Source organism: Oncorhynchus mykiss, chromosome 30, assembly GCF_013265735.2.
Source record: "Oncorhynchus mykiss isolate Arlee chromosome 30, USDA_OmykA_1.1, whole genome shotgun sequence".
In the NCBI taxonomy this organism is placed as follows: domain Eukaryota; kingdom Metazoa; phylum Chordata; class Actinopteri; order Salmoniformes; family Salmonidae; genus Oncorhynchus; species Oncorhynchus mykiss.
The window spans coordinates 45946544-45967869 of NC_050570.1; the positions used below are offsets into that span (position 1 = coordinate 45946544).

General features: G+C 42.6%; 1 protein-coding gene across 3 annotated transcripts in view; it reads left to right on the top strand.

Moving 5' to 3' along the window:
• Window positions 1-21326, top strand: part of LOC110521932 (vesicle-fusing ATPase) — a 45077-nt gene that overhangs the window by 11301 nt on the left and 12450 nt on the right. For 2 of the 3 annotated variants that reach the window (XM_021599907.2, XM_021599906.2), the window contains exons 2-8: window positions 10375-10392; window positions 12513-12598; window positions 13078-13177; window positions 13359-13398; window positions 13645-13811; window positions 14044-14151; window positions 14457-14532. In XM_021599907.2, coding sequence (XP_021455582.1) covers window positions 10375-10392; window positions 12513-12598; window positions 13078-13177; window positions 13359-13398; window positions 13645-13811; window positions 14044-14151; window positions 14457-14532 — 595 coding nt within the window. The remainder of the gene's footprint in view (window positions 1-10374; window positions 10393-12512; window positions 12599-13077; window positions 13178-13358; window positions 13399-13644; window positions 13812-14043; window positions 14152-14456; window positions 14533-21326) is intronic. The other variant, XM_021599908.2, reaches the window with a different exon arrangement.

Here is a 21326-nt window from a genome sequence, read left to right on the forward strand (position 1 = left end):
GTTTTAAAAACCAAACGTAACACAATATCTGCTAATTAATTTCCAGCAATATTGCCCGTCTGTCTGTTTGGTGTGCACGTTTGTCTATCACTCGTTATTTAGCCATCTTGTGAGTATACAGACTTTCCCCAAAAACCTCCTCAATTAAATGTTAACTGCAAAGTACTCCTACCTGACAGAACTACTGGATATCAGGATTATTTGTATCATTGGTTGGTGATTGTTTTGCAAACGCTGTGCTGCAGCAGTAGGTCTAACATTAGAAACGTTGCTAGACCTTCACATTCCTCTCTTGCTAGAAGGGAAGGGAAAATACACTAAAATCTTCTGATGTGATTTAAGCATTGATATGGACACACATTTGTTTTATTCTCTATGAGTAATTGTAATATTCAGAGTAAAAAAAATGGAACAAAAAAATCCAAAACCAGGACAAATAACACAGAGAAAACAGAATTCAGGAAAATTCCAAATATAACTTTTTGACCCCCCACTTAGAGTTGTTTATTAACCATTACTTTACCAGGTAAATCGACAGAAAACAGATATATTGTACACCAAGGAGTTGCAGGGTAGAGGAGAAGAATGTGCCTATTTCAAAGGTATAATAAAATTAGCAGCTCACGACATGAACTCAGAAAAGACCCTGTCTTTCAAAGATAATTTATATAAATCCAAATAACTTCACAGATCTTCAATGTAAAGGTTTTAAACACTGTTTCCCATGCTTGTTCAATGAACCATAAACAATTAATGAACATGCACCTGTGGGACGGTCGTTAAGACACTAACAGCTTACAGACAGGATCGGTACATCCGAACATCACACCTGCGAGACCGGTACAGGATGGCAACAACAACTGCCCGAGTTACACCAGGAACGCACAAACCCTCCATCAGTGCTCAGACTGTCCGCAATAGGCTGAGAGAGGCTGGACTGAGGGCTTGTAGGCCCACGTCACCAATGGGCACAAACCCACCGTCGCTGGACCAGACAGGACTGGCAAAAGTGCTCTTCATTGACGACTCGCGGTTTTGTCTCACCAAGGCTGATGGTCGGATTCACGTTTATCATCGAAGGAATGAGCGTTACACCGAGGCCTGTACTCTGGAGCGGGATCGATTTGGAAGTGAAGGGTCCATCATGGTCTGGGGCAGTGTGTCACAGCATCATCGGACTGAGCTTGTTGTCATTGCAGGCAATCTCAACGATGTGCGTTACAGGGAAGACATCCTCCTCCCTTATGTGGTACCCTTGCTTCAGGCTCATCCTGACATTACCCTCCAGCATGACAATGCCACCAGCCATACTGCTTGTTCTGTGCGTGCTTTCCTGCAAGACAGGAATGCCAGTGTTCTGCCATGGCCAGCGAAGAGCCTGGATCTCAATCCCATTGAGCACGTCTGGGACCTGTTGGATCGGAGGGTGAGAACTAGGGCCATTCCCCCCAGAAATGTCCGGGAACTTGCAGGTGCCTTTGTGGAAGAGTGGGGTAACATCTCACAGCAAGAACTGTCAAATCTGGTGCAGTCCATGAGGAGGAGATGCACTGCATTACTTAATACAGCTGGTGGCCACACCAGATACTGGCTGTTACTTTTGATTTTGATTTTCACTTTGTTCAGGGACACGTTATTCAATTTCTGTTAGTCACATGTCTGTGGAACTTGTTCTGTTTATGTCTCAGTTGTTGAATCTTGTTATGTTCATACAAATATTTACACGTTAAGTTTGCTGAAAATAAACCCAGTTGACAGTGAGAGGACGTTTCTTTTTTTGCTGAGTTTATTTAATTTTTGAGAGAGGAATGTAAACAACACAACGACGAGAGATGGATAGAGACAGTTTGTTAAAGTATGCCTAATCTACTTTGAGGAACTAGTCTAATGATTTCGTCAGACAACTCTGCAGCACACTTAGGCAGGCTAGCCTAGCTAAATAGGATGACTAAAGACAGTGCAGTATGGGGAGCACAGAGATAACATTGTCTGGCTGGCTGGCAGGCAGGCTGCTACTGCCTAATCAGAGATGAGATGATGACTTTAAGGAATAAAAATTTAGAATGTCATCAAATAAAATGAAGTAATATACACTACCGGTCAAAAGTTTTAGAACACCTACTCATTCAAGGGTTTTTCTTTATTTTTTTACTATTTTTTCATTGTAGAATAATAGTGAAGACATCAACACTTTGAAATAACACACATGGAATCTTGTAGTAACCAAAAAAGTGTTAAACAAATCCAAATATATTTAATATTTGAGATTTTTCAAATAGCCACCCTTTGTCTTGATGACAGCTTTGCACGCTGTTGGCATTCTCTCATCAGCTTTACCTGGAATGCTTTTCCAACAGTCTTGAAGGAGTTCCCACATATGCTGAGCACTTCTTGGCTACTTTTCCTTCACTCTGCGGTCCTAATCATCCCAAACCATCTCAACTGGGTTGAGGTCGGGGGATTGTGGAGGCCAGGGGCCGGATTCACAAAGCCTCCTTAAGAAGAAATTTCTTCTTAACTGCCATTTTTTCCTTAACTGTAGAGTTAAGAAGAAAGTTAAGCAAAGTTGCTATTCCTCAGTTAAGGTATTGGAAATGTTCTTAAGATTTTTCCTAAGTTTCCTAAGATAAAAGTGAAGAAGAAATGCGATTCTTGAAAATAATGCTTTAGGATTTCTTCTTGGAAATGTACTTAATTAACTTTAGGACAGCTAAACCCTTGTTTTGAGACAAATTAATACTTTTATAATCATTAACGTTTTCTTGCGCCATAGACACAGTTGGTTACTGTAAATTTAAATACAGTAAGAATACAAATTAAACACGCATTATCTAGCTAGCTAGTAATTCACAATATATTCCAATATTCTAGAAGTGTTAAATAGCTAGCGCTATCTCTGCAATTTGCAAAGAAGAACTTGGCTGACTTAGCTAATGACGTTAACGTTAACCCCAGATGTAAAATAGTAAATAATGGCTACTTCTCAGAGAGTTTTGAATTGTCAAGAGGAGTTAAACAAGGCTGTCCGCTGTCACCATATCTATTCATTATGGCCATCGAAATGCTAGCTATTAAAATCAGATCCAATAACAACATTAGAGGATTAGAAATCCAAGGCTTAAAAACAAAGGTGTCCATGTACGTTGATGACTCAACTTTTATATTAAGTCCGCAAGCTAGATCCCTGCAATGTCTCATTGAAGATCTAGATAACTTATCTGGACTCTCTGGAATAAAATCTAATTATGATAAGTGTACAATATTATGTATTGGATCTTAAAATAATACAACTTTAACATTATCCTGCAGTTTAGCTTCATTAAATAGTGCCCACAAAACACCAGTCTCAACGTCAACAGTGATGAGGCAACTCCGGGATGCTGGCCTTTGTAAGGGGTGCATATCTGGTGGCAGGGAAGTCAAACGCAGGAGAGCAGAACTTGATAATAGCCGAAGCAGTTTAATAGCAAAACCAACGGCATAAGAAATACAAAGTATGGGCACAATAACCCGACGCGCACCAGTCAAGCAAAATGTGCACTTACAAAAAACAATACCACACAAAGACATGGGGGGAACAGAGGGTTAAATACACAACATATAATGAAGGAAATGAGAACCAGGTGTAGGAGAAAACGAGACAAAACACATGGAAAATGAAAAATGGATCGGCGATGGCTAGAAGACCGGCGACGTCGCCTGCCGAACACCGCCCGAACAAGGAGAGGCATTGACTTCGGCAGAAGTCGTGACAGCCTTCTAGGCAGAGTTGCAGAGAAAAAGCTGTATCTCAGACTGGTCAATAAAAGGAATAGATTAAGATGGGCAAAAGAACACAGACACTGGACAGAGGAACTCTGCCTAGAAGGCCAGCATCCCGGAGTTGCCTCTTCACTGTTGACAATGAGATTGGTGTTTTGCGGGTACTATTTAATGAAGCTGCCAGTTGAGGACTTGTGAGGTGTCTGTTTCTCAAACTAGACACTCAAATTAACTTATCCTCTTGCTCAGTTGTGTACTGGGGCCTCCCACTCCTCTTTCTATTCTGATTAGAGCCAGTTTGCGCTGTTCTGTGAAGGGAGTAGTGCACAGCGTTGTGCGAGATCTTCAGTTTCTTGGCAATTTTTCGCATGGAATAGCCTTAATTTCTCAGAACAGGAATTGGCTGACAAGTTTCAGAAGAAAGTCATTTTTTTCTGGCCATTTTGAGCCTGTAATCGAACCCACAAATGCTGATGCTCCAGATACTCAACTAGTCCAGGGAAGGCCAGTTTTATTGCTTCTTTAATCAGGACAACCGTTTTCAGCTGTGCTAACATAATTGCAAAATAGTTTTCTAATGATCAATTAGCCTTATAAAATGAGAAACTTGGATTAGCCAACACAACGTGCCATTGGAACACCGGAGTGATGGTTGCTGATAATGGGCCTCTGTACCCCTATGTAGATATTCTATAAAAAATATGCCGTTTCCCGCTACAATAGTACTTTACAACATTAACAATGTCTACACTGTATTTCTGATCAATTTGATGTTATTTTAATAGACAAAAAAATAGCTTTTCTTTCAAAAACAAGGGCATTTCGATGTGATCCCAAACTTTTGAACGATAGTGTACACATCTGAAATATTTTATTATTTCATAGCAATTTCGTCTTTTGTCTACCCAATGTCTACCCAATGTGGACCTGACAGAGACAATGGAATATTTGAAATGTTTTGGCAATTTTCATTAAAAAGCTCTAAAATAATTTTTGTCATTATTTCATAATGCATTTAATGTAAAAAAAGAAAGAAAAGAAAACCTTGATAATTTTTTCCCATAATTGAACCGAAACCAAACCTATCATGACATGACCCACATGCAGACGGATTTATTTAATTTACCTGTATTTAACTAGGTAAGTCAGTTAAGAACAAATTCTTATTTTCAATGACGGCCTAGGAACAGTGGGTTAACTGCCTGTTCAGGGGCAGAACAACAGACTTGTACCTTTTCAGAACAGGGGTTTGAACTTGCCGCCCCAGTTATCAGATCAGTTATTAGAAACACGGGGCAGGCAAAGGGCAGGTCGAGGGCAGGCAGAGCTCCGTGATCAGGTCAGAGTCAGGCAGGTACAGGATGGCAGGCAGTCTCGGGGTCAGGGCAGGCAGAATGGTCAGAATCGGGGGATGATGGGAAGATGGGCTACACCTGGAGGGGGGTGGAGACAAGCACAAAGACAGGTGAAACAGATCAGGGTGTGACAAAACCGACCTCAAAAATCACTAATTGCTCAGCACTACCGTGATGAGACCAAGACCCGTTTAAATATGAAAAACATGAACCTGAGGAGAGTTTAATGACAAAAGCATTCTAGCTCTCCACAGGCCCTTATAAATAAAGGGGTAATTCATTTAGCTAGTTTAGGTAAACTAATTATCTCAGAATAGCAGTGTCAAACTTCTCCCTCGCTGTTAGTCACATGTTCAGTAATACACAGCACTGTTGTATCTGACATATAAATTGGTCTCATTTAAATATTTAGTCTGCAGCCATGTTTTTTTAACCTCAGATATGTCACACAACAAAAACATTAGTGTCACTAATATGTCTATAGGCCTATGTTTTTAAGCTCTTATGCACCAGATATCTCTCTGCATATATTGAAAATGTTATAACAACATGGGTTGTGTGTCTTTATAGCTATATCTCCGCGATGCGTCGTGCCTAAGAACAGCCCTTAGCCGTGGTATATTGGCCATATACCACACCCCCTCATGCCTTATTGCTTTATTATAGTCACATCTCTATATGTATATGCTACGTGCCTATATACATACAGTGCCTTGCGAAAGTATTCGGCCCCCTTGAACTTTGCGACCTTTTGCCACATTTCAGGCTTCAAACATAAAGATATAAAACTGTATTTTTTTGTGAAGAATCAACAACAAGTGGGACACAATCATGAAGTGGAACGACATTTATTGGATATTTCAAACTTTTTTAACAAATCAAAAACTGAAAAATTGGGCGTGCAAATTTATTCAGCCCCTTTACTTTCAGTGCAGCAAACTCTCTCCAGAATTTCAGTGAGGATCTCTGAATGATCCAATGTTGACCTAAATGACTAATGATGATAAATACAATCCACCTGTGTGTAATCAAGTCTCCGTATAAATGCACCTGCACTGTGATAGTCTCAGAGGTCCGTTAAAAGCGCAGAGAGCATCATGAAGAACAAGGAACACACCAGGCAGGTCCGAGATACTGTTGTGAAGAAGTTTAAAGCCGGATTTGGATACAAAAAGATTTCCCAAGCTTTAAACATCCCAAGGAGCACTGTGCAAGCAATAATATTGAAATGGAAGGAGTATCAGACCACTGCAAATCTACCAAGACCTGGCAGTCCCTCTAAACTTTCAGCTCATACAAGGAGAAGACTGATCAGAGATGCAGCCAAGAGGCCCATGATCACTCTGGATGAACTGCAGAGATCTACAGCTGAGGTGGGAGACTCTGTCCATAGGACAACAATCAGTCGTATATTGCACAAATCTGGCCTTTATGGAAGAGTGGCAAGAAGAAAGCCATTTCTTAAAGATATCCATAAAAAGTGTCGTTTAAAGTTTGCCACAAGCCACCTGGGAGACACACCAAACATGTGGAAGAAGGTGCTCTGGTCAGATGAAACCAAAATTGTACTTTTTGGCAACAATGCAAAATGTTATGTTTGGCGTAAAAGCAACACAGCTGAACACACCATCCCCACTGTCAAACATGGTGGTGGCAGCATCATGGTTTGGGCCTGCTTTTCTTCAGCAGGGACAGGGAAGATGGTTTAAAATTGATGGGTAGATGGATGGAGCCAAAAACAGGACCATTCTGGAAGAAAACCTGATGGAGTCTGCAAAAGACCTGAGACTGGGACGGAGATTTGTCTTCCAAAAAGACAATGATCCAAAACATAAAGCAAAATCTACAATGGAATGGTTCAAAAATAAACATATCCAGGTGTTAGAATGGCCAAGTCAAAGTCCAGACCTGAATCCAATCGAGAATCTGTGGAAAGAACTGAAAACTGCTGTTCACAAATGCTCTCCATCCAACCTCACTGAGCTCGAGCTGTTTTGCAAGGAGGAATGGGAAAAAATGTGTCTCTCGATGTGCAAAACTGATAGAGACATACCCCAAGCGACTTACAGCTGTAATCGCAGCAAAAGGTGGCGCTACAAAGTATTAACTTAAGGGGGCTGAATCATTTTGCATGCCCAATTTTTCCGTTTTTGATTTGTTAAAAAAGTTTGAAATATCCAATAAATGTCGTTCCACTTCATGATTGTGTCCCACTTGTTGTTGATTCTTCACAAAAAAATACAGTTTTATATCTTTATGTTTGAAGCCTGAAATGTGGCAAAAGGTCGCAAAGTTCAAGGGGGCCGAATACTTTCGCAAGGCACTGTATATACATTTGAATGAGTGTACAGTGTGTGTGGGTATCTGTGTAATCTGTATTCCCTGTTTTAGTGTAGGGCCTTCATCTGTGTGAGTGTTGAGCTGCAGCTATATTTAGAGAGAGTGCTACTCTATGTGCTGTGGGGGCATTGCATTGGACAGGCTTGAACAGTTCAAACACTCTTTCCATCAGACACACAATTAATCTGATAGTTGAATGTGATTATGCTTAGACTGCACAAAACAAGAAGTTGAGTTTAGGTATTTTCTCTGATTCTAAATAGGGTGATGATCAGGGTGTTTTCTCTAAGACAAGAGCGACCTTCAAATGTGTCCTCTTGCCCTGCTGTGATGTGTTCACTCACTAAGCAGTGATGTGTTCCTCTATCTCTGCTGGAGGTGTCAAACAATGAGCATGTGGCAGAATCAGCCAATGAGGACAAAGCAAAATATAACTAATGTGAATTGAATTGTATTGGAATGGAACCAGAAGGCATAGACATCCCTGATAGCGACATTAGCCAGATATGTGGAGAAATTGCCGGCTGGACATTTGCAAAAAAGGATATAAAAAATCATAATAATCAAGTTACAATTATCTCTCATCTTTCACATTTAGCAGCTATATTGTGTCACTCAAATATAGGATGGGAAATTCCCTACTGCACAACGTAGCCAAATTGCACAGAAGAAATACAAGCACATGACCTTTTTGAATCTTCCTCTACAAAACATACCATATCCTGCAGGGCTATAACAGTGCAGTCACAGTGGAGTCTCATTGTAGTCAAAGTGATGTGTCTGCATGGTCTTTCCCTGCCATCAATCTCTCCAACTTTGATTTAATTACTTTCCAGTAGGGGAAGACAGCCAAGAACTAACAAAGTGATTTATCTGAAATAGAAAAAGGAATTGGCTTTCAAACCTGCCATATTAGCTCAATAATGTCTTTAGCTGCTTCTGAATTCATAACACATATCCCTGTGCTGACTCTAAATGCCCTTCAAAATCTGACCTATGGCCTTCTTGTTGACTCGGTTACAATGGTTTCATGTAAAGATTGGTGTTGGGAGAACTGATCCCAAATAAATTTGTGAAATAGATTGTGTATGCACTATTTCTGGTGCCATTATGAAAATAACTGATTAGTAGACATTGTCTTTTGTTAAGATTGTCAAACTACCATGGAAAAAGTAACACCTCATTTGAAATATTGCATAAATAATGTGGTTTTGTAAACATGACATATAGGCCCATAGGCATTTACAGTATATTAAAATACACTGAGTATACCAAACATTAGGAACACCTTCCTAACATTGAGTATCACCCGCCATTTGTCCTCAGAACAGCCTCAATTCATCAAAGGATGGACTCTACAAGGTGTTGAAAGTGTTCCACAGGGATGCTGGCCCATATTGTCGCCAATGCTTCCCACAGTTGTGTCAAGTTGTCTTGATGTCCTTTGGGTGTTAGACCATTCTTGATACATACGGAAAACTGTTGAGCGTGATAAACCCAGCAGCGTCACAGTTCTTGACACAAACTGGAGTGCCTGGCACCTACTACCATACCCCGTTCAAGGGCACTTAAATCTTTTGTCTTGCCCATTCACCCTTTGAATGGCACATCCATGTCTCAATTGTCTCAAGGCTTAAAAATAATTATTGAACCTTTCTCCTCCCCTTCATCTACACTGATTGGAGTGGATTTAACAGGTGACATCAATAAGTGATCCTAAGTTTCACCTGGATTCACCTGGTCAGTCTATGGCATGGAAATAGCAGGTGTCCTAAATGTTTTCTATACTCAGTTTAATTATGTTTCTACTGTATACATCGTTAGGCCTACCCATAGGCAAGCCTGATGTACTAGAGGGCTAGAGGCAGAGGTGAATGGCTCCTCCTAATGGCTGCATCCATACATATTTATCTCCAGCACAGACATCTGAATGGATACCTCCCCCAGGACTCCAGCTGATAGAATATTGAAAAGGGATTCCTGAAATAAGGCAGGAGAAAAAGCCTGGAGTGTTCTGTCCTACAAGACCGCAGGGCTGGGTGGGGCATCAAGATTTAGGATTGTGTGTGCGTGTGTGTGCGTGTGCGTGCGGGTGTGGGTGTGCGTGTGTATTTATACCGCAATCAGAAGACGGATCACTGAACACCCTTTATTCTTAGTCCAGAATTGCGCATAGCACCACCAATGAGCCATTTGTAATATATGTTTTGAATACAATCTAGTTTGTGGGGCGTGACTACTTTTAATTCAAATGGTGTCTCATTAAATGCATTAAGTTAAGGTATTTATGTGAAGGGATTTATTCTTTGTACATTTTCAAAACCATGCAATGTCTTGCTTGTTTGTGCATGCTACAGCTCCTATTACCATTTGAATCAGCCATACATGACAGTAACCCTGGGGTTCCATCCATTCACCACATAAGATCACCAAAAATACAAAAGATTTCTGCCTCATGAAAATTCACATTAGTTCTCACATTAAGACAATATTTTCTATTTACAACGTAAAGACTGTAAAGCATATATGGCTGACAAATGACAATACTACCAGATTTGGGGTATATTTATAATAGGCGCTTAACTTGCTGAAAATTCACATTTCAAAAACAAGACTAGCCACAGAACAATTTATTTGGGCAGTATAAATTCACTGATGTCAAAATGTGCCCATGTTTTGGTGTAGTTCAGGACTAGAACAAAACTAAAGTGAGTGAAATGATAAGAATGACCCCAACTCTGCCCCGTTCTGCATGCGCTTGCCACTTGCCACTGTCAAGGTGGTATTCCTTCGATTGTGAATCAATGCACCCGATGCTGCTTCAGCTCTCTGACAGACAGTGGTCCTGGCTGTCTCAATTCTCTGTCTTATGTCCTCCTCTTCCCCTCCCTCTTTGCTTGCGTACGTTGGCCCCCAGGTCGTAATATTTTTCAAGGTATGTATGTAAGTCATTTCCTCATGTATGAACTCCCACGCCACCCGCTATACGTCTAATAGCTTAATTGGACAGTCAGTCGGCTTTATTGAAAGTAGCTTTATCCGCCTCGTCAACTCCCAAAGTCTTTACGGAGGCTTCCCCCCTGCTGCCACTGCCGCTGCTCTCACCCCTGGTAGTGACTGTCTCAGGAGAAACTATATACATATGATACATATTTCATCTGCCATTGCAAATCCATTGACTGAGTTGCAATGCAGAGAGGGAATATATTTGCCTGAGTGCACAAACAATGAATTATCATCCATTACTCCTATACTGCAGTTTCACTAATAATGTTTAGACCTACTCTTGGACCGGGGTCAAACAGAAAAGCTTTAGCCTATTTACTTTTCTTCTGGCTGAGCGAGCGCTGGCGGTATGGTAGATGAAGGGGTAGACTAGACTGCATGTGATGATTTTAGAAATGGAGCAGGGCAGTGTGCCAGCACTGCAGTGCAATACGCACCTCTATATTACTTGCCACAACCCAAGCATTCCCCTTGCTCCCAAACATTACGACTCCCAACACCCGCTGCCCTTGCTCTTCACTCTCCGCCCCGCAGCCGCCACCGCTCAAATGTCAGACAAGCAAGCGTACATGGCAAGCCTGTGTCTATGAGTGAGCAAAATCAGAGATGACTATGGCATGCATTCTTCACAGGGAACTTTCACAACAACGTATATGATTGTATAAAATCTAACTGAAATTAATGGCGATTTGTCTCCTCCTTATGGCCCTCAAGACCCAGACTAAGACCACACCTTATGACACCCAGAGGAAGATACAACCTATACAGACCCAGACCAAACCAGTTGTTATTTTAGTCCCACTTGGCTCTGACATTAGAGAAGTAAGGCAGCGAGTGTTGGACTTGTGTGTTATTTCACTCATACATGGCCATATAACTGACAAGATGGTATTCAAAGATGCATCTTGACAACATGAGTTAGGGTTAGGGTTAATCTACAAAGACCATGGTGTCATCATAGACCATCAGCCCAGACCCAGACCTCTGGCAGTGGCCCAGACCAAGACTGTTTTTAAATGGTCTAGACTAGTCTTGAGATGAGGAACCCAAGATCAACTCTCTATCTCCCCTGATGTGTCTTAAAAGCTGGAATGAATGTTGCATCATCATCCAGATCTTTCTGTCTTGGTCTGAAAAGTGTATTTGTCGTCATGACTATTGGAACAACATGCTCTTGCTTTTTCTCATTTTTTCTCTTTTACTAACAGTGTTTATAGGTTTGTCCTGTGTACCAAAGGGAAGGCTAAGTACTGCATAGTTTCCTTGGTACATTATGACAGATTCAGTGCCCTGAAAATCTCTTCATCTTTTCACTCTGTAACCTTTTCACTCAGTGAATTGTGTGAACAGAGCTATGTAAGAGAATGCCAATGTGGTAAATCCGTGCAATAATCTGACATAAGAATGTAGAAACTTCTCAACAAGAATTGTGTTCAGATAAGTTACCACAACTGAGAAAGAAGTGTTCTTTTGTATTTATATTTTGTGTTTTGAATGTCTTTGGTTTCATTGTATTTTGTATGTCATTCATTCATTCATTCATTCATAGTCTTGTAACGACTGGAATAGATCCAAACAAATAAACTAACTAGCTAGCTAGCTGTATCTGCTGTCTTTTGCTGCTCTCTTGCATTGTCTGTTTCAAGGCTGGTTTATATCTATATTTGACTATCTTGTGATGTTGGACAAACATTGATGTTGCCTATGAGTTGAAATATGTTGAATTTGCAGAGAAACTAAACATGATCAATGTTCCACCCATAGAAATTATGTGACATATCTACAGTATACTGTTGCATTGCTACAAAGTTGAATGGTTCGTTATATACCCTCACACCATAGTGTGAACTACCAGAATTTAACTGGATGTTTCTTAATGACTTTTGATGACTTCCAAGAAGGCCATCGTGGTTGTGTAACCTAAGTTCCATGATGATGCTACTAAATGTAAAATGAGTTTTCCTTTGGAAAATGGAAAGGAAATGCTGCGTCACCGCTCAACTACTAGAGTAATATCTCCCCTTCAACTTCTCTCTCTCTCTCCTGCAGACGATGCAAGCGGCACGATGCCCGACAGATGACCTATCGTTGACAAACTGTGCTGTGGTGAGCGAGAAAGATCTGCAGTCTGGACAGTGAGTAATCATCCTATACAGCATAGCCCTCTGTAGTCTGGAAAATCACACTACATCAGGGTTCCCCAACTGGCAGTTTTCTGAGCTTGTTCAAATATATTTTTTCACTGTTGGACATAAAATACTGTAAAAACACCTGGAAATTGGGAAATCTGCTCCCAAGTATTCCAACACATAATAATAGTCAAACATACAAATTGTTATGTTCCGGTCCCCCAACGATCCCCTCAAGAAAAAATTCAGACCACGGCTGAATCTTAGTCATATAATTAGTGCACAGTTTTTGCTGTGAAGTAATGTATTTTTCTGATTTCATACTACAAACTATACTCTAACAATAATTCAAAAAAATCATTAGCAGAATAGCTGTAATGTAAAAAAAAAAAAAGCAGTTGTAAATATGATATTCTATTGAGGTAATTTTGTTGCCTGTATATATGGAACAATGTCCATGAGTCTCTCTAACCCTCTCTCTACAGACATGTGACTGTGAAGACTACGCCAACTCACAAGTTTGTGTTCACCACAAAAACCCACCATGCCATAGTCCCTGGCACTATCGCTTTCAGTCTGCCACAGGTTAAAAAAAACACACTGTATATTATATTGAATTGTCAATGTATTGTACAGTAGACCCATTTATAATCTTAATGAATTTCTGCAAAGCTAAAATTCTAATATTTTAAGCATACATGCCCCTCTTCTCTCTGCTCCCTGCAATTATTGGCTTACTTATCTCTCTTCTTTCTTTCTGTCTCAGAGGAAATGGGCCGGTCTGTCCATTGGACAGGAGGTGGAAGGTAATTCACTCCATTTCTTTGATGAGTCTGAGGAAACTAAAACTATGACCATAGCGCAAAGATATTGCCCTCATTTGCACTGCACCCTGCACAGTCCCTAATATACTGTACCTTCACATCTTGACCACAGCCCATAGCTCACCTTAACATACAGTACCTATCTAATTTTTGACAGTACAGTATTTCTGAGAGTAGAAATTATATGATACTAGAAACATATCTGACATGAGTCCTCTCCCCTCATAGTGGCCAACTACAACTTTGACAAGTCTCAGCAGTGCATCGGTGCCATGACTATAGAGATTGACTTCCTCCAGAAGAAGAGCACAGACACCAGCCCCTACGACTCAGACAAGATGGCCAGCGAGTTCATCCAGCAGTTCAACAACCAGGGCTTCTCTGTCACCCAGCAGGTCAGTCAGAACAACAAACACTACAGCCAGTCACAACTCTTCCCACATTTCCTGCACACTTCCCTTCCCTGGAGTTACAAGGGAAAAGACTGATGGCTTACATCAATCAAATGATTTTAGATGTGGGTAGGAGTGCACACTTGGGAGAATTGGAATGCAACCTAACACAGCCTTCCTCTCTTCTCTCATCCTCTCTCGTCTCATCCTCCTACTCATCCCTTCCTCCCTACAGATGGTGTTTAGTTTCTGCGACAAGCTCTTTGGGCTGGTGATCAAAGACATTGAGGCCATGGACGCCAGCATCCTCAAGGGGGAGCCAGCATCAGGCAAGAAGCAGAAGGTACCCAGAGTTACCATTGACCTACTGCTGTAACAACTCAACCCTTCATGATATGGGCTCGTCGGAATTACCCCCGCTTCCTTTAAGTAATTAATGATTAGAAATGACTGGACAGGTGAACGCCAAGTGGTGGCGCCCATGCTTTCACCTGCCCCTTCATTTCGAATGTGGTCTCTGTTTGACGAGAGAACATGCTGCAAGAGTGCTAGTCGAAGTCCAAAGGGAACTCTGCAGATTTGTACGTGTTTATTTGGAACAGTTATTTGTAATAATCAGTAGTTGGTAATAATTCCTGTTTCCCTTAGATTGACATTGGCCTGCTGGTGGGGAACAGCCAGGTGGTTTTCGAGAAAGCGGAGAGCTCCTCCCTCACATTAGTTGGTAAGTTGCAGAGGAGTCCATACAGAATACAGGTAGATTATGTAGGAGGATACACCTATTCATTCAAGGCTTTTTCATAATTTTTTTACTATTTTCTACATTGTAGAATGATAGTGAAGACATCAAAACTATGAAATAATACATATGGAATCATGTCGTAACCAAAAAAGTGCTAAACAAATCAAAATATATTTTATATTTGAGATTCTTCAATGTAGCCACCCTTTGCCTTGATGGCAAAGTTCACATTTGAGATTTTTGGTTCCCACCGTTGTGTCTTTGTGAGACGCAGAGTAGGTGAACGGATGATTTCCGCATGTGTGGTTCCCACCGTGAAGCACGGAGGAGGAGGTGTGGTGTGGGGGTACTTTGCTGGTGACACTGTCTGTGATTTATTTAGAATTCAAGGCACACTTAACCAGCATGGCTAACACAGCATATGGTTTGCGTTTTGAGGGACAATAATTTGTTTTTCAACAGGACAATGACCCAACACACCTCCAGGCTGTGTAAGGGATATTTGACCAAGAAAGAGAGTGATGGAGTGCTGCATCAGATGACCTGGCCTCCACAATCACCTGACCTCAACCCAATTGAGATGGTTTGGAATGAGTTGGACAGCAGAGTGAAGGAAAAATCCAACAAGTGCTCAGCATATGTGGGAACACCTTCAAGACTGTTGGAAAAGCATTCCAGGTGAAGCTGGTTGAGAGAATGTCAAGAGTGTGAAAAGCTGTCATCAAGGCAAAAGGTGGATAATTTGAAGAATCTAAAATATTAAATATATTTTTGAACACTTTTTTTGCGAACTACATGATTTCATGTGTTATTAGATTTGATGTCTTCACTATTATTCTACAATGTTGAAAATAGTAAAACTAAAGAAAAACTCTTGAATGAGTAGGTGTGTCTAAACTTTTGACTGGTACTGTTCCTAGAACTATTACATAAGATGGCACCACAACAGGCACATCTTTCTGCACCGTTCAAATTCAAACAAACAGTGCACTCGGAAAGTATTCAGACCCCTTCCCCTTTTCCACATTTTGTTACTTTACAGCCTTATTCTAAAATTGATAAAATAATGTTTTCCCCTCGGCAATCCACAAACAAAATACCCCATAATGACAAAACAAAAACATTTTTTTAGAAAATGTTTACATTTATGATTGAACTCAGGTGCATAATGTTTCCATTGATTATCCTTGAGATGTTTCTGAAACTCGATTGGAGTCCACCTGCGGTAAATTCAATTGATTGGCCATGATTTGGAAAGGCACACACATGTCTATATAAGGTCCGACAGTTGACAGTGCATGTCAGAGCAAAAACCAAGCCATGAGGTCGAAGGAATTGTCCGTAAAGCTCAGAGACGGGATTGTGTCGAGGCACAGATCTGGAGAAGGGTACCAACACATTTCTGCAGCAAAGTGGCCTCTGTCATTCTTAAATGGAAGAAGTTTGAAACCACCAAGACTCTTCCTAGAGCTGGCCTCCCAGCCAAACTGAGCGATCGGGGGAGAAGGGCCTTGGTCAGGGAGGTGACCAAGAACCTGATGGTCATTCGGACAGAGCTCCAGAGTTGCTCTGTGGCGATGGGAGTACATTCCAGAAGGACAACTATCTCTGCAGCACTCCACCAATCAGGCCTTTATGGTAGAGTGGCCAGACAGAAGCCACTCCTCAGTAAAAGGAACATGACAGCCGGCTTGGAGTTTGCCAAAAGGCACCCAAAGGACTCTCAGGCCTTGAGAAACAAGATTATCTGGTCTGATGAAATGCCAAGCATCACATCTGGAGGAAACCTAGCACCATCCCTACAGTGAAGCGTGGTGGTGGCAGTATCATGCTGTGGGAATGTTTTTCAGCAGCAGGGACTGGGAGACTAATAAGGATTGAGGGAAAGATTAAAGTAGCAAAATACAGAAATCCTTGATGAAAACCTGATTGATGAGAGAGAGCTCAGGGCCTCAGACTGGGGAGAAGGTTCACCTTCCAACAGGACAACGACGCAAAGCACACAGCCAAGAAAATGCAGGAGTGGCTTCGGGTCAAGTCTCTGTGTGGCCCAGCCAGAGCCCGGACTTGAACCCATCAAACATCTCTGGAGAGACCTGAAAATAGCTGTGCAACGACGCTCCCCATCAAACCTGACAGAGCTTGAGAGAATCTGCAGAGAAGAATGGGAGAAACTCCCCAAAAACAGATGTGCCAAGCTTGTAGCGTCACACTCAAGACCACTCGAGGCTGTAATCGCTGCCAAAGGTGCTTCAACAAAGTACTGAGTAAATGGTCTGAAAATGTTATATTTAATTGTTTTTGTCATTATGAGGTATTGTGTGTAGCTTGATGAGGGAAAAAGCAATTTAATACATTTTAGAATAAGGCTGTGTCTCGCCCTGACCTTAGAGCTTTTAATGTCTCTATTTTGGTTTGGTCAGGGTGTTATTTGGGTGGGCATTCTGTTCTTTTTTCTATGTTTTTGTATTTTTTTGTTTTGGCCGGGTATGGTTCTCAATCAGGGACAGCTGTCCATCGTTGTCTCTGATTGGGAACCATACTTAGGTAGCTTTTTGCCACAGGGTTTTTGTGGGTAGTTCATTTCTGTTTAGTGTTTTGCACCTTTCAGGACTGTTTCGGTTATTCTCTTTGTTATTTTTGTGTTCAGTTTTAACAAAGAAAGCATGAGCACTTACCACGCCGCGCTTTGGTCTGATGAGTCCTCTTCTTCAGACGACGAATACCGTTACAGGCTGTAACAAAATGTGGGGTCTGAATACTCTGTGTCCATGGGATAGCCATGTCCATGGGATAGCCATCTTCTGTGTCATTAACTACCTTGAACTACATTGGACTATGTGCAAACTGGAAAAAGCTTATCCATTTATTGTAGTTGGGGACTTTAATAAAGGAAATCTGAGGAAACGCTACCGAAATTCGAGCAACACGTTTGTGCTACACGTACAACATGGACCCTGGATCATTGCTACTCTCCCTTCCGGGATGGCTACAAGGCCCTCCCCCGCCCTCCCTTCGGCAAATCAGATCACGCCTCTATTCTGCTCCTCCCCACCTATAGGCAGCAACTTGAACTCCCCACCTATAGGCAGCAACTCCTGTGGTAAGGACTGTTCAACGTTGGTCTGACAAATCGGAATCTATGCTTCAAGATTGTTTGTTTGACTGTGAAATGTTCTGGGTTGCCTCTGAAAATACTGTAGTATCTACGTATACACTGACGGGGTTCATCAGGAAGTGCATGGAGGATGGTCTTCCCACTGTGACGATTAGAACTTATCCCAAAACTGTGGATAGAATGAAGTAGTTGTGCAAAATTGAAAGCGCGAACCACCGCAGTTATCCATGGCAAGGTGACTTGGAACATGGACGTGTACAAACAGACCAACTACTACCTCCGTAAAGCAATCAAAGAAGTAAAATGATAGTACAGGTACAAAGTGGCTTCGCAATTCAATGGCTCAGACACGAGACAAATGTGTCAGGGACTCCAGACAATCACAGATTATGAAGGGAAAGCCATCCAGATCGCGGACACCGAAACCTGACTCCCGGATGAAATAAACACCTTCTTCGCCCATTTAGAGGAAAACAACATTGAGCTGCCGATACGGGCACCTCTGTATCCAAGAAAGCGAACGGAACTGAACTAAATGACTTTGAGAGGCTAGTTAAGGACCATATCACCGCCACCTTACCCAACACCCTAGAGTCACTATAATTCTCATATCGCCGCAACAGATCCATGGACAACACAATCGCCATTGCACTGCACACTGCCCTATCCCACCTGGACAAGAGAAATACCTATGTAAGAATGTTGTTCATCGACTACAACTCAGCCTTCAACAAAAATCACTAAGCTCAGGGCCATGGTTCTCCCTGTGCAACTGGGTCCTGGACTTCCTGAAGGGGTCGACCCCAAGTGGTGAAGGTAGGAACCAACACCTCTGCCATGTTGATCCTCAACACAGGCGTGCATGCTCAGCCCCTCCTGTACTCCTTGTTCATCCATTACTGCCTGGCCACGCACGTCTCCAACTCCAAGTTTCATGATGACAACATTGGTAGGCCTGATTACCAACAACGATGAGACAGCCTACAGGGAGGAGGTGAGCGCCCTCAACGTCAAGAAAACGAAGGAGCTGATTGTGGATTACAGAAGAGAGCACGGCCCCATCCACACGTCAGGGTCGCAGTGGATAGGGTAAAAAGCTTTAAGTTTCTCTGCATGCTCATCACTGAAATCCGAATAGGTACATTCACACAGACATCGTGGTGATGAAGGTGCAACAGTGTCTCTTCAACCTCAGGATGCTGAAGAAATTAAGCTTTTCCCTTACGATTTTCTGTAGATGCACCATTGAGAGCATCCTGTCAGGCAGTATCAACATCTAGAAGGGCAATTGCACTGTCCAGAGGGTGGTGTGGTCCGCCCAACGCATCGCCCCGGGGCACACTGCCTGCGTTCCAGGACGTCTACAGACGGCGGAGACAGTACTGGTGTCACGCTCGCTATCCTCAAACTCCCTGTAATAAATCGACCAAGGCGCAGCGTGCATGTAGTTCCACATTTTTTTATGAAAGTAAAACCGAAACAACCAAAAAACAAACAGGTAAACAGCAAAGAACCTGATGCAACCGAGGTACACACAAACACACACGGAAAAATAATTATCCACAAAACACAGGTTTTGGCTAGAAAGGCTAGAAACATAGAAAAAAGAACATAGAATGCCCACCCAAATAACACCCTGACCAAACCAAAATAGAGAATAAAAAGCCTCTCTATGGCCAGGGCGTGACAGTACCCCCCCAAAGGTGCGGACTCCGGCTGCAAAACCTGACTCTAAAGGGGAGGGTCCGGGACGTGGACCCCGCTCCACCTCAGTCTTGGCCCACTTAGGTGGTGCCTCTGGAGCGGGCCCCGGACTGAAGACTCTGGCAGCTCCGGACAGACGGGCGGCTCTGGCAGCTCCGGACAGACGGGCGGCTCTGGCAGCTCCGGACAGACGGGCGGCTCTGGCAGCTCCGGACAGACGGGCGGCTCTGGCAGCTCCGGACAGACGGGCGGCTCTGGCAGCTCCGGACAGACGGGCGACTCTGGCAGCTCCGGACAGGAGGGCGGCTCTGGCAGCTCCGGACAGGAGGGAGACTTGGGTTCTGGGAGCAGGCACAGGACTCACCAGGCTGGGGAGACATACAGGCGGCCTCTTCCTTGGCCGAGGTACCAGATACACAGGGCCGTGGAGGCGCACTGGCGGTCTCGCACTGGCGGTCTCGACCGCAAAAAATATTTTGGGGGTTGCCTCTCGGGCTTCAGTGACCGGGTCTTGCCCTCTACCATTCTTTCCTCCCCGGTCGAACTCCTCCTCCAGGTTGGCGCACGCTGCTTGGTCTTCTTGTGGTGGGTAATTCTGTAACGGCCGTTGGTGGAAGAAGGTGAGGACCAAAGCGCAGCGTGGTACAGTGCCTTGCGAAAGTATTCGGCCCCCTTGAACTTTGTGACCTTTTGACACATTTCAGGCTTCAAACATAAAGATATAAAACTGTATTTTTTTGTGAAGAATCAACAAGTGGGACACAATCATGAAGTGGAACGACATTTATTGGATATTTCAAACTTTTTTAACAAATCAAAACCTGAAAAATTGGGCGTGCAAAATTATTCAGCCCCCTTAAGTTAATACTTTGTAGCGTCACCTTTTGCTGCGATTACAGCTGTAAGTTGCTTGGGGTATGTCTCTATCAGTTTTGCACATCGAGAGAATCAATTTTTTTCCCATTCCTCCTTGCAAAACAGCTCAAGCTCAGTGAGGTTGGATGGAGAGCATTTGTGAACAGCAGTTTTCAGTTCTTTCCACAGATTCTCGATTGGATTCAGGTCTGGACTTTGACTTGGCCATTCTAACACCTGGATATGTTTATTTTTGAACCATTCCATTGTAGATTTTGCTTTATGTTTTGGATCATTGTCTTTTTGGAAGACAAATCTCCGTCCCAGTCTCAGGTCTTTTGCAGACTCCATCAGGTTTTCTTCCAGAATGGTCCTGTATTTGGCTCCATCCATCTTCCCATCAAATTTAACCATCTTCCCTGTCCCTGCTGAAGAAAAGCAGGCCCAAACCATGATGCTGCCACCACCATGTTTGACAGTGGGGATGGTGTGTTCAGCTGTGTTGCTTTTACGCCAAACATAACGTTTTGCATTGTTGCCAAAAAGTTCAATTTTGGTTTCATCTGACCAGAGCACCTTCTTCCACATGTTTGGTGTGTCTCCCAGGTGGCTTGCGGCAAACTTTAAACTACACTTTTTATGGATATCTTTAAGAAATGGCTTTCTTCTTGCCACTCTTCCATAAAGGCCAGATTTGTGCAATATACGACTGATTGTTGTCCTATGGACAGAGTCTCCCACCTCAGCTGTAGATCTCTGCAGTTCATCCAGAGTGATCATGGGCCTCTTGGCTGCATCTCTGATCAGTCTTCTCCTTGTATGAGCTGAAAGTTTAGAGGGACGGCCAGGTCTTGGTAGATTTGCAGTGGTCTGATACTCCTTCCATTTCAATATTATCGCTTGCACGGTGCTCCTTGGGATGTTTAAAGCTTGGGAAATATTTTTGTATCCAAATCCGGCTTTAAACTTCTTCACAACAGTATCTCGGACCTGCCTGGTGTGTTCCTTGTTCTTCATGATGCTCTCTGCGCTTTTAACGGACCTCTGAGACTATCACAGTGCAGGTGCATTTATACGGAGACTTGATTACACACAGGTG